At 45.9% G+C, this 14,062-nt stretch overlaps 1 protein-coding gene across 2 annotated transcripts in view; it reads left to right on the forward strand.

The window, feature by feature from the left end:
- ZDHHC8 (zinc finger DHHC-type palmitoyltransferase 8) overlaps window positions 1–12,879 on the forward strand; it is a 72,994-nt gene extending 60,115 nt beyond the window's left edge. The window contains exons 5-11 of one of the 2 annotated variants that reach the window (XM_032229210.1): window positions 395–497; window positions 1,699–1,790; window positions 2,966–3,110; window positions 4,024–4,129; window positions 6,176–6,285; window positions 7,775–8,808; window positions 10,949–12,879. In XM_032229210.1, the coding sequence (XP_032085101.1) occupies window positions 395–497; window positions 1,699–1,790; window positions 2,966–3,110; window positions 4,024–4,129; window positions 6,176–6,285; window positions 7,775–8,808; window positions 10,949–11,129 (1,771 nt within the window). In that variant the 3' untranslated portion in view covers window positions 11,130–12,879. The remainder of the gene's footprint in view (window positions 1–394; window positions 498–1,698; window positions 1,791–2,965; window positions 3,111–4,023; window positions 4,130–6,175; window positions 6,286–7,774; window positions 8,809–10,948) is intronic. The other variant, XM_032229211.1, reaches the window with a different exon arrangement.
- The last annotated feature ends 1,183 nt before the right edge of the window (window positions 12,880–14,062 follow it).

Raw genomic sequence — 14,062 nt, forward strand, 5'->3', positions numbered from 1 at the left:
CTTTTGGGGTCTTCTCCAGTGGTGGGATTCAATTTTTTTTACTACCAGTTCTGTGGGCGTGGCATGATGTGGTGGGTGTGGCTTGGTGGGCATGGCAGGGGAAGGATACTGTAAAATCTCCTTTTCATCCCGATCAGCTGGGACTCGAGAGGCAGAGAATAATAGATGGGGGCGAGGCCAGCCAGAGGTGGTATTTGCCAGTTCTCCGAACTACTCAAAATTTCCACTACCGGTTCTCCAGAATCTTTCAGAACCTGCTGAATACCACCTCTGATTCTCTCGGGTTCAACCCGGCCAATTGAGGCTCAGGCCAGCACGAAAGTGATTCTTTCTACCGTACTCCCGTGCCCAATGGGACAATAATTTTCAGGGTTTCCTTAACATCATCATCCAGAATGACAGTCATGTGTATCGCTGGGCTATTCTTCATCCCAGTGATTGGCTTGACTGCTTTCCACATTGTTTTGGTGGCCCGAGGACGCACAACCAACGAGCAGGTAAGACGGCTTTTCTATCTATCCTATTTATTTGCTTATTTATTTATTTGGGATTATTTGCTATTCCTTGCACCACCAGAAAGTTGCCCATACATATAGTCCTCAACGTACAACCACAATTGATTAAAAACCATGGGTTGTCAATGTATTACTTACAAGTAGTCCTTGAGTTAAAAAGATAAATGTTCCCCTGGCACATATTTGCTAGTCATTCCTGACTCTAGGGGGCAGTGCTCATCTCCGTTTCAAAGCCAAAGAGCCAGCGCTGTCCAAAGACGTCTCCATGGTCATGTGGCCAGCATGACTCAATGCCGCAGGCGCACAGAACACTGTTCCCTTCCCACCAAAGGTGGTTCCTATTTTTCTACTTGCATGTTTTACATGCTTTCGAACTGCTAGGTTGGCAGAAGCTGGGACAAGTCACAGGAGCTCACTCTGTTACGCGGCGCTAGGGATTCAAACCGCCGACCTTTCTGATCGACAAGCTCAGCGTCTTAGTCCCTGAGCCACCACGTCTCTGTCCTTGAGTTCTGACCACAATTGAGCCCAAAATTTCTGTGGCTAAAGTGTGACATTTGTTAAGTGAGTTTTGGCCCCATTTTACAACTTTTTTTGCCACATTTGTTAAGTGAATTTTTGCGATTCTGAAGTCAGTCACACGGTTGTTAAGCGAATCTGGCTTCCCCATTCACATTGTTTGCCAGAAGGTCACAAAAGGGGATCATACAATCCCGGGGCACTTCAACTGTCATAAATGTGAGTGAGTTGCCAAGCATTCTGAATTTTGGTCATGCGACCATGGGGATGTTGCAACGGTCATAACTGTGAAACATGGTCATAGGTCACTTTTTTCATCAAATGATCATTAAATGAGTTGCAGCGATTCACTTAGCAAGAAAAGCTGTAACATGGGTCAAAACTTACTGAACAACTGTCTCACTTAACAACAGAAATGTTGGGCTCCATTGTAGTCCTAAGTCCAGAAATACCTGTACAATCCTCTCCCCCTCCCCCTTCTCTTTTACAGCCCAGAAAATTAGGGAGGGTCCCTTCTGAGTCTCTTGCCCCATCCACTATCCAGCTGTGGGCTATGCTGCCTCTTATCTGATGGTTCCATAGGCAGCATCTCTCCTCCCTCCATCTCCCAAGGTCTTTCTCAGCTCTCCCTTTTTCAAACTGTCCTCCTTGTTTTTAATTCCAGGTAACGGGTAAGTTCCGTGGAGGAGTCAATCCTTTTACTCAAGGATGCTGCGGGAACGTGGAACATGTCCTCTGTAGCCCCCTGGCTCCTAGGTGAGATCTAAGGAGAAGCACAGAAGATTGATCATTAACCCCAATGCTGGGTTTGTGGAGATGAGAGCTTGGGGACTGGACAAGCTGGTCCTCACTGATTTATTGATTATATTTTGAATCTGTACAAATGATAGATGCAGATTTTAACCCCTTGGTGTGTTAACATAGAGTAGAGTAGAAGAGTAGAGTAGAGTAGAAGAGTAGAGTAGAGTAGAAGAATAGAGTAGAATAGAGCTGAGTAGAGTAGAGTAGAATAAAATAGAATAGAATAGAATAATTTTATTGTCACTTTGAATGTACACTAATCGGCATACATTAAAATGAAATTTCCATGCAACAGCTCTCAAAGTGTCACCAACTCCAATATTCACTACATGAACATGACTAAATAAATAAATAAATAAATAAATAAATAAATAAATAATTCATACATGCATACATACACATACACACACACACACATCCATCCATCCATCCATCCATCCACATACCCACATAAGTTATATGACACAGAGAAACAACACAGTCTAGTTTGGATGTATACATGTACATGGCAAGAAAAACAAATCATGTGACGGATAGCATAAGGAACAAAGCTGTTACACAATCTGGTAGTCCCCGTTAGAAATATTTTGAAACTTCCTCCCAGAGGGGAGCAGCAGAAACAGACCATAAAGTGAATGTGTGGAGTCTCTAACAATGCTTTGATCCTCTCTGCTGTCCTTATCACTCTCTGTAGGGACTTTCTATCTGAGGCACTGCTGCCACCAAACCAAACAGTGATGCAGTTTGTTAAAATGCTCTCTATCGTGCCTCGGTCAAAAGTGGCCAGGGCAGAAGGAGAAAGATGTGCTCTCCTCATCTAACGCAGGAAATTGTAGACGCTACTATCACATGACTTCATCCCCCCGCGAAGCCTTTGCCTATGGCCTTTCACACCAAAATGGCGTTGTTGTTTTTTTCAGTTTATCCCTCCTTGTAGATGATTCGTTTTGCTGCTATATATATTTATTTCTTTAGAAGCACCTCTTAACCTCCTCTCTTAGTTGCTCATTAATTGTTCCTTTGTGTAAGCCACTTGCAGACCTTCACCCGAGTCATTGAGGGTCTGCAGCACTCATGAGGGGGTACCTTTTTATGAAAAGCATATGTTTCAAGGTCCCGTGATCTTGCAGGTACATTGTGGATCCCAAGAAGAAGGAGATGGCAAGCGTGAAGCCGCCTTTCCTGAGGCCGGAATTAAAGGAGCGACAGATCACAGTCAAAATAAGTGACAACGGTGTTCAAGCCAACCTCAACCAGAGCAAGGTGAAGCATTCCGTAAGAGCTATCTTCTACCTACGATCCACCCATATAGAAATCTGTTTCCATGTTTTCCTGGTGGAAGAGTTCCATAAAACTTACCCACGTTGGGCTGAATTCATAAAACAGGCTTTTATGAATACGAATATGAATAACTTTCACTAGCTGGATTTGGTTCACCCAAAAATGTGCGCCCGACAAATGCGCGCTGACAAAACTGCGCTGACAAAAGCACGCCCACAAAAAGTGATTGGCCCAAAGTCACCCAGTTGGCTTTGATGCCTAAGGTGAAACTAGAACTTCCAGTCTCCCTGTGATTGGCCCAAAGTCATTCAGCCATCTTTCATGCCTAAGGCAAGACTAAAACTCCCAGTCTCCTGATTATTGGCCCAAAATCACCCAGTCAGTTTTCATAACTAAGCAAGACTAGAACTCACCATCTCCTGGTGAGTAGCCCAAAGTCACCCAGCTGTCTTTCATGCCTAAAGTGGGACTAGAACTCCCAGTCTCCTGGTGATTGGCTCAAAGTCATCCAGTTGCCTTTCATCACTAAGGCAGGATTAGAACTCATGGTCTGGCTTCTAGCCCGATGCTTTACCCACTTAGACCAAACTGGCTCCTAGCAAAGCATCTTTAGACTACATTAAGCAATGCTTTGTTTAACCATGGTTTGTTGAGCAAGTCTCAACTGGATGGGTTCAGAGAACCTATTAAGCCATAAACCAGGATGAGGAAAACAAATGTGGCTGTTTTCATGCACTGGCTAAACTCAAACGGAACAAACAATGCTGCAGTTTAACACAATGTGTGAAGGCCGCTGTTACCCTGCACAATGTGTAGAGGCATCTGGGGGGGGGGGAGGGGATGCATGATTTAAGGGTTAGGATAGACTGCTGGGCAACCCTTAACTTTGTTTTGTGATTGTTTTCAGTCTAAAATTAGTCTAGAAGCGCTGGATGAAAATACCATGGATATGCAGCCTCCACTTCCACCCAAAGGGGATTCCAGTAAATACAGCGAACTGGGAAGCACCGAAGGTACAAGATTGGATCTTTTATTTATTTATTTTTTTAAATCAAGTGAACGTATGGATTTTTCTCTTTTAAAACGTTCTTTCTGGTGAAAAATTCATGACGGCTTGAGCCCGTGATGCAGAAACTACTGGATTCATAGAAACTAAGCCATAGTTTGTTGAACTCTGGTTTACTGACTAAGCCATCATTAACTGGGCGCATGTAACACCCTAAGCCAGGGGACGGCAACCTTAAACCACTCAAAGAACCACAAAGGTCCTAATCGGAAGCCCCTGCCTGTTCAATTCTGGAGCCGATCGAAAGTCCGGTTCCCCCACCATAGAGTCTCCTCCTAGTGCGGCATCCTTTCTCCTCTGCTGACTGGAAGTCCGGTTCCCCCACCATAGAGTCTCCTCCTAGTGCAGCATCCTTTTTCCTCTACCTGCCCTAACCGAAAGCCCTATCAATATGGAGCTGACCAGAAAACCCCGCCCTTTGCCATAGAGTCTCCTCCTGGAGTGCCCTGCTCCCCCCGCCCAAAAAAAACTGGAAGCTCCTTTCAAAATTGTGGTGCCGACTGGCGACAGGGAGCCGCAGCAGTGGGATGAAAAAGCCACATGCGGCTCCAGAGCCACCGGTGGCTGGCCCTTGCCCTAAGCCAGTGGCCCCCAACCCCCGGTCCGCGGACCGGTGCCGGGCCGTGGAGTACCTGGCACCGGGCCGCGCAGCGGCCGGGGGCCATGATCGCTGCAGCGGCCGGGGGCCATGCAACGGCCGACTCTTCACTCATGCAGCACCGTCGCTGGAGGGGGGGAGCTGCACGGAAGCACAGGAGCAAGTGAGGCGAGGAGGAAGAATCCCCCGCTACTACACCACCTCCGCCCCCTCCCCGAGTCAGCCGTCCCCTCAGTGAACGCCTCCGCCTCTTTCTCCTTTCTCGCCTCAGTCGGCTCGCCTGGAAGCGAGGCGAGGAGGGGGCGGACCATGCGCTGGAAGCGGAGCCCTTGGAGGCCGCTCTCTTCTTTTTCCCGCCCGGCCTTGGCTTGTGAGAAGGAACGGTGGGAGAGGTAGAGAGAGAGAGAGAGAGAGAACGTCGGGCAGCCGAGGGCGGGGGGGGGGGTCTTTTGAGGGGAGATGGGGGGTGCGCGATTTTGGCGCGCGTGCGCCCTCCGCGGGCGTGGGTGGGGGGCTGAGAGGAGTCTAACGGTAGCGCAGGAAAGAGGAGGGTATGAGCGCCGCCTGAGGTGGTGAGGGGCAGTCGCCAGATTCAGGCCGCCGCTGCCGCTATTGCAGCGCACGGTGGAAAAGCGGTGGTCTTGCCCACCCCTTCCCTGCCTCCCGCCCGCTCCAGTTGCCGCAGCCAGGGGTGGGGGCTCGGTGCCTGAAGTCTCTTGCCTCTCTTCCAAAATTTCGCCAACGGGCATCGGTGAAGCGCGCTCTTTCTCTTCCTCACAAAACACATTTCCTTTCCCCCCACGCGTAGTTATTGGCGATATGGACTCTTGGAGGCTGCGCTCCCGGGTCGCGTTTCTCCTTTTATATATGGTAGTGAAGATACCTAATACTCCCACCCCCTATTTCCCCCACGACAACCTTGTGAGGTGGGGGGGCTTAGATAGAGTGAATGGGCTTAATACTGTATTCTTTTTACATTGCTATCCTCTGGCTTATTTAATTTTGCCCTTGCTCTTTTTATCTTTGACCTTGATTAATTCAGCTGTTTATTCCTTAAAATCTACATACAAAATGGAAGGTGGGATATGATTCAGGTGTTGAATTGGGAAGGTGGATTTAAAAAGTATGTTTGTATTCCCCCATTTTTGCCCCCCCCAACCCTGCGTGCGCTCAGCGGGCCACGGTAAAATTATCAAAGGCTGACTGGTCCGCGGCGATAAAAAGGTTGGGGACCACTGCCCTAAGCCATAAGCTAAGATTTGAAAAATTCGGTAGCTGGATTTACAGAGTTTGCTAAGCTGTAAGCAAGTCATTTATATGATATAGGTTATGTGAAACCCAATCATGGTTTGGGCATGCCATAAACCATGGCTTGTTTTCTCTTTTGTTTTCCAGAGAGCAGCCTTTCTCCCAAGCTGATCAGCCCTTCCACACCTGCCATGTACAAATATCGCCCTGCTTTCAGCAGCAACTCTAAAGTCCACTACCATGGAACATCTGAGCAGGTAAGGTGGCATGGTTGCAGGTTGAATCTCAGGTTTGACCGAATGAAAAAAAATGGCCAACTTCAAACCAACTTGCAATGTTTTCTTTCTACAAAATTGCCTCTTCCTGGGGTCAAAAAAATAAAAAAATAGAATGGAATGGTAGCAGATCGGACAGTGTTTCTCAACCAGGTTTTTACATAATGTGTCTGAAAGGGATGTTGTTTTGTGGGGGTTTTTTGTGCTGTGCTGTGCTATGGTTATTACTCCTTTTCCTCTCCAGAAGCAAACCTTTAAGCATCATTCTTTGTCATTTTGAACAATGAAACTACAGCACCAATAAAAATACCTTTTTAAGAAAGCTATATACTGGCTCATCAATCTGTTTTTCAGGGATTTGTTCCTTGGATGAGTGAATGAGAGAGAGAGAGAGACAGACAGACAGAAAGAGAGAGATAGAGAGAGAGGCAAACAGAAAGAAAGACAGAGAGAGAGACAGAGACAGACAGACAGACAGATCCCCAGAGAGAGAGAGAGACAAAAGAGAGAGACAGAGTCAGAGAGAGTCAGAGACAGAAAGAAAGACAGACACACAAAGACAAGAGAGAGAGAGTCAGAGACAAAGAGAGAGAGAGACAAACAGAAAGAAGGACAGAGAGAGAGAGAGAGATAAAAGAGAGAGAGGCATGGACACAGAGAGAGACAGAGAAAGAGAGAGTTGGAGAGAGACAAACAGAAAGAAAGACAGAGTCAGAGAGAGTCAGAGACAGAGAGAGAGAGACAAACAGAAAGAAAGACAGAGAGAGAGAGAGAGAGAGAGAGAGAGAGAGAGAGATCTCCAGAGAGAGAGAGAGAAAAGAGAGAGAGACAGAGACACAGAGAGAAGCAGAGACACATGGAGAGAGAGATAAAAGAGAGAGAGGCAAAGACACACAGAGAGAGAGAGAGAGAGGGAGAAAGAGAGAGAGAGAGAGAGAAAAGAGATAGTGGCAGAGACAGAGAGAGACAGAGAAAAAGAGAAAGAGAGACAGAGACACACAGATAAAAGAGAGAGAGAGAGTCAGACAAAGAGAGAGAGAGAGACAGACAGACAGACAAAATAGACAGGTACAGAGAGAGAGAGAAAGAGACAGAGTCAAAGACACAGACAAAAGAGAGAGAGAGTCAGAGACAGAGAGCGAGAGAGGGAGAAAGAGATATCTTGTCTCCGCTGATGTAGTGGTATGAAGGAATAAATTGGGAATATGGGAGAATTGCCTAGGGAATAATCGGATAAGAGATGACATAGCCTGCAGCTACATAAGGGAAAAGACAGAAACTCAGAAAGGATCATCCCTAACTTATCAGACTAAAAAAGAGACGATGAGAGATTTGTACTTTCAGTCTTGCAAGATTCCATTAAGGTAGCCTTACAATAAAGTCAAATTAGCCCATCTGGTTGTGTTTCCTGTCTGGTTGACCCATCAGGGCCGACAGCAGCTCCACCTGACCCTTCCTTCTTTTCTCCCAGATCTCCCTCCAGGAAGGACTCCGGCAAAGCTCCCTGGCCGATGACAACGACAGCAGCCTGGATTATCAATCCGAGCCCAGCATGGAGCTCCCCAACTACCGGAAGAGTTCCCTTCACAAGACCTATCAGTCTTCTCCGCTCCAAGCCGATTCTTTTGCCTCCAACTCCAGATCCCTCAGCCTGAAAACGGGTGCCCGGAGAGGCCCCGAAAAGCTGGCCCTCCACCCCATGAAATCTGAAGGGGCGGCCTCGACCCCCTACAAAAGCATCTTTGCCCCCAATTCCCTCTCCAACAGGAATGGGAGCTTATCCTACGACAGTTTGCTCAACCCCATTTCCCCGGCCGGGAAGCGGTGCGTCGCGCATGCCGCAGTGGGCTCCGTCGGATACCACTCGCCATATTTGTCTGCCAAAATGTGCCATCTGCGGGGAAGGGAACTCCAACGCCAGTCTCCCCAGACCTTTAGCCCCGGTGGGCCAGCCCCGCACCCTCGCGACCCTTCCCCGGTCCGCTACGACAACTTGTCGAAAACCATTATGGCGTCTATCCAAGAAAGGAAAGAGATGGAGGAGAGAGAGAAGCTCCTGCACTCTCACCCAGACTCCGTGTTTGCCGATTCGGGGGTGTACGACACCCCGAGTTCTTACAGCCTTCAGCAAGTCAGCCTGCTCTCGGACGATCCCCGTAGCTTAGTCCTGAGATACGGCTCCAGAGACAATTTGATGCCCCATAGCAGCTTCAGCGCACGCAACCCGGCTTTGCAGACATCCGTTTCTTCCCTCTCCAGCGCTATGACCCGAGTGTCAAGGACTTCCACACCTTCTCTCCAAGCAGACCTAGCCAACAACAACATCCAAGCCCATCAGGCACTGCAGAGCCGGATGAGTAACGGCTCCTACAAATCGCCAAGCCACCAAGTTCCTTCATCTCCAAGCAGTGGAATCCCGCATTCTCCCTCGTACGGGGCTGTGAAATCTGTCTCCTTCGTTAACACTATGGAGCTAGCGGAAGCCCAGTCGATAGGCACCGCAAGGTATGGAGAGTTCTAGCACGGCTGCAGTTGTCTATGAGAAAACAGGGTGCAGATTTCAATCTGTGGATTATTTTTAATAGTAATAGCACTTAGATTAAAATATAGCTTCGCAGTGCTTTATAGCTCTCTCTAAGCGGTTTACAGAGTCAGCCTCTTGCCACCAATAATCTGGGTCCTCATTTTATCCACCTTGGAAAGAGGGAAGGCTGAGTCAACCTTGAGCCGGTCAGACTCAAACTGCTGGCAGCTGCCAGTTAGGAGAATTAGCCTGCAATATTGCATTCTAACCACTGTGCGGGGAGGAAGGGAGGGGAGAAAGAAAGAAGGAAGGAAGGAATAAAGGAAGGAAGGACTAGCAATAGCACTTAGACTTATATACCACTTCACAGTGCTTTATAGCCCTCTCTAAGGGGTTTTACAGAGTCAGCCTCTTGCCCCCAACAATCTGGATCCTCATTTTACCCACCCATAGAAGGCTGAGTCAACCTTGAGCCCAGTGAGATTTGAACTGCCAAACTGCTGGCAGTCGGTGACTAGATTATAGGCTAATTTGTTATTCAGAAATAAATTGTAATTCCCTAGACTCATCCAATATTTAAGAGTAACATACTAGAAAGTACACTGCACGTAAAATAACTTAAAGGCTGGCTATTAGACGTAAGTATCAAGTTTCAGATTTAAGCACTGAGATCCAATGAGTATGTGAAATGGGTTGCTTAATAGATAGATAGATAGATAGATAGATAGATAGATAGATAGATAGATAGATAGATAGATAGATAGATAGATAGATAGATAGATAGATAGATAGATGATAGATAGATGATAGATATAGATATAGATATAGATATAGATATAGATATAGATATATAGATATATAGATATATAGATATATAGATATATAGATATATAGATATAGATATAGATATAGATATAGATATAGATATAGATGTTGCATTTGTAATAAAAAAGTAGATTCTAACATTTGGGATCCTTGGTGCTTTCTGAGCTTGGTGGTTTTCTTGCAGACATTTCACTACCAAACTAGGTAACAAGATCAGCACTAGGAGGGAGTGGGGGTTATGGAATGGAGGAAGAGGTGGGGGAGAAAGAGGAGGATGACTGCGGAATCCTGGGTGCTCTCTGAGCTTGGTGGTCAACTTGCAGATGTTAAACTCACAATTTAACATTTGTTAACTCACATTTAACAATTTAACTGTACTGTAATATCTATAATATCAGTCCTTTAACATATGGTCCATAATCATTAAATACTAAAATGCAAAAGAGTAATAATGCAAAAGGGTTTGCTCCATTAGCATGTTTTCCCCAAAATAAGACCTAATCAGAAAATAAGCCCTAGCATGATTTTTCAGGACTAAGGAAGACTAGAACTCTCAATCTCCTGGTGATTGGCCCAAAGCCACCCAGCCGTCTTGTATGCCTAAGGCGGGACTTGAACTCCCAGTCTCGCGGTGATTGGTCCAAAGTCACCCAGTCAGTTTTCATAACTAAGCAAGACTAGAACTCACCATCTCCTGGTGATTGGCTCAAAGTCACCCAGCGGCTTTCATATCTAAGGTGGGACTAGAATTCACTATCTCCTGTTGATTGGCCCAAAGTCATCCAGTCAGTTTTCATAACTAAACAAGACTAGAACTCACCGTCTCCTGGTGATTGGCCCAAATCATGTAATATAAGCCTTACCGAAAAAATAAGTCCCAGTTAAGATCGTCAGCCAGATGGACGCATTTAGCGCCATATTTCCCTGAAAATAAGCCCTAATGAGTCTTTTGGAGCAAAGATTAATATAACACCCGGTAGTATTATTGGGGAAAATACAGGTAGTTGTGTAAAATTGCTATGATGGATTAATCACGTGTTTCCGACTAATCGTTGTTGCTGCGCAGAGTCTAACCGATTGCACTTAACAACTGCAAGTGATTTGCTGAACAACCATAGCAAAAAAAAAAAGAAAAGAAAAAGACTCACAAAACCAGGTGTGATTTACTTAACAGCTGCCTTGCAAAAATTTGGGGTTGCAATTGGGGTTGGACGTTAGAGACTACCTTTATAACCCCCTCCCCTCTTTTTTTTCCTGACTACTAACTTTTGGACCTTCTCTTTCTTCCGGCGACAGAGAGGACGTCCCGCTGAAGAGCCCTCACAGTAAAATCAATGGACAGCCAAAGGTTCTTTCCAGAGTCGAGTGTCGAATAGGCTCAACGTCTAGCGTCCAAGCTCCCGTGAGTCCAGCAAGACACTCAAACGTTAAGAAAGTCTCTGGGGTGGGTGGAACAACGTATGAAATTTCAGTGTAAACACAAAAAGAAGAGTAGGAATATGGGGAAAGAAGACACCCCCTGCAGGTCAATCTGTGGAGCTACATACACTGTGAAGATCCAATAGGAAGAGAAGGCAGAAGCCAACTGATGGTGCCTGCTCTCTATTTCTTCATGGCTGGACTTATGATTCCTCCCCCCAACCATTTTGAAAAGGCAACACAGAGGAAGTCCCCCCTCTCCCGGCCAAGGCCAGCTGTAGGCTTGTCCTTCAAAGGATGATGCACTTGGCACAGCTCGTTGGGTACTTCCTGGACAAACTGACCCGTCTACCGACGACAACGCCCGCTGTGTCTAACAATGGTAAAAAACCATTGTGCATTTGTCTTTGTCCATCCCATCCTGTCCTTAGACCTTGTCGCTTTCTCCTCCATCCCCGCTTCAAGCAACCTCCAGGCTGGTTGAAGGCCAAGATGAAGAAGTGAAGGAACTCATGAGGAAGAGGTGATAGAACTCATGAAAAAGAGGTGATGGAACTCATGAGGAAGATGTGATGGACCTCATGAGGAAGAAGTGATGGATCTCATTAGGAAAAAGTGGTGGAACTCATGAGGATAAAGTGATGGGCCTCATGAGGAAAAAATGATGGAACTCATGAGGAAAAAGTGATGGAACTTATGAGAAAGACATGATGGACCTCATGAAGAAGAAATAATGGACCTCATGAGGAAGAAGTGATAGAACTCATGAGGAAAAAGTGATGGACCTCATGAGGAAATAGTGATGGAACCCAACAATTTTCTGGTGTTCTATTTTTGGCCCATATGTGATCTATACAAATTTCAGAAGATCTGTGTTTTGAGGCCAGCAAGTGCTACCTAATTTATAGTCTTCTGGGCCCTCAGCCCTTTACTTATCTGTGCTGGTCTTCTTAATTCATTTCAGGGGTGGCCAAAGGGAAGCAGGTTTATTCATCCATGCTTTGGGCCCAACATACATCTTCCTCCTGTTAGGATGAATGGGAAATTCAGGTGCAAGAAATCAGATCTACTGAAGGAAGGTTGATGGACACCACTAGGCCTCTGAGTGTTGTTCAGCCTCTTAGATGCCAACCTTTGGGCCAAGAATTTGGACAATTTTCTAGCCATCTTCTTACCATCTGTTGAAGTATCTGAAAGCTATCATGAGCCCATGAAGAGTTGTGCAAATAAGGACTTCCATTCCACCCCCTCCTTTGGACAATTCTAGGTGGGTTTCTCAAACATTACCAATAACCCTGTCCTGCTTTTGAAGGGGGAAAAAATCAAAATATATGAGAAGGTAACTTATGATTTTAAAACAGCCATATACTCCTTCCAACTCTCCTGCTCCCAGGGGCTGTGAAATGATGTTCAATTGTCTTGCACTGGTGCAGCGTGTATAATCTCGGCACAAGGTATTGCTTTGACCTGTTGAATTTCGCGATGTGTGTCCGTCTGTATGCGTGCGCATGTGCGATTGTGTGTGTGTGCGTGTGTGTGTGTCGGTCAGCTGAACGCACGCCTGCAGGAGATACCTGGGTGGCCTGTTTGAAGATGGACAAAAACTGAATATCCAGGGAAGACAGCAAGACCGCTGATCGCTAGGATTTAAAGAGTCGATCTGAAAGAGAATCTGTGAAAGAAAAGTGCTCTATAAAAACTTGTTTACAAAAATTCTAAATATTTTTCCTCGACATTAGGAAGTCTTCCCTTCCTCGTTCTGCCTCTCCCCTTTGGTGTAAATTAATCTCCTATTTCAGTTTAGACAACAAGCAGAAAATAGAAGTAGTATATTTAGAATGCCGATACTTAGCATAATGGCCTTAAATAATTATATATATATATATATATATATATATATATATATATATATATATATATATATATATATATATATATATATATATATATATGTTGGGTGATTGCCTTTCAAGATTGAATGCTGCAAGAGATCACGGTGTTAAAAATGTTGTTGGTTTGGGGTTGTTGGGGGGGATTTGTTTGCCCTTTTTTGCCAAATTTGATGTGTGTGTTTGTGTTTGTGTGTGTGTGTGTAGCACGGAAGAGGTAGGAGGGCAGGGAGGGAATGGATTCCTTAGTGCAAACATTGTAGTTACAATCATTTGGACACGAGTTGTGGTTTGTTCAGGAAAGAGAGAAAATGCTCTCCTGGGACAGGGGTCAGCAATCTGCGGCTCTCAAGCCACATGTGGCTCTTTCACCCCTCTGCTGCGGCTCCCTGTCGACAGTCGGCTCCACAATAGATAGGGCTTTCGATTAGGATCGGTAGTGGGAAAAGGACGCCGCGCTAGGAGGAAACTCTATGGAGGGGGGGAAGCGGACTTTCGATCGACAGGGGAAAAAAGACGCCACGCTAGGAAGAGACTCTATGGTGGGGGAACCGGACTTCCGGTCAGCTCCAGAACTGAACGGAGAGCTTCCGGTTAGGACCTTTATGGCTCATTGAGTGTTTAAGGTTGCTGACCCCTGTCCTGGGAGAATCAGAGCAGGGAATCAAATGCTTACGTCTCTCTCCTCCATGCTAAGCAAAACAAAACTGCATTTTAAGAAGTGAGAACTGTAGACCTCTCTCCAATAGATTCTGACCAGCAGTGACTGTCCAGCATCAATTATTTAGCATTTAATAATCTTTGAAATGTTTACCTGTAGTCCTCAACTTATGACAGTTCTTTAAGGGCCCGTTCAAAGTTACAATGGCACTGGGAAAAAAGCAGCACACATCTTTCACGCGGCCCTTTGGCATCCCTGGACTCACCTGGCTGAAATTCAGACGCTTGGCAACCTGGTTCACATTTATGACAGTCACAATGTCCCGAGGTTATGATAAGCCAGGTCAATGGGGAAGCCAAATTCTCTTAACAAGCGTGTTGCTAACTTAACGACTGCAGTGATTCACTTAACAACCGTGGCAAGAAAGGTTGTAAAACGGGG

This window comes from Thamnophis elegans, chromosome 13 (genome assembly GCF_009769535.1).
Source record: "Thamnophis elegans isolate rThaEle1 chromosome 13, rThaEle1.pri, whole genome shotgun sequence".
NCBI classification, from domain to species: domain Eukaryota; kingdom Metazoa; phylum Chordata; class Lepidosauria; order Squamata; family Colubridae; genus Thamnophis; species Thamnophis elegans.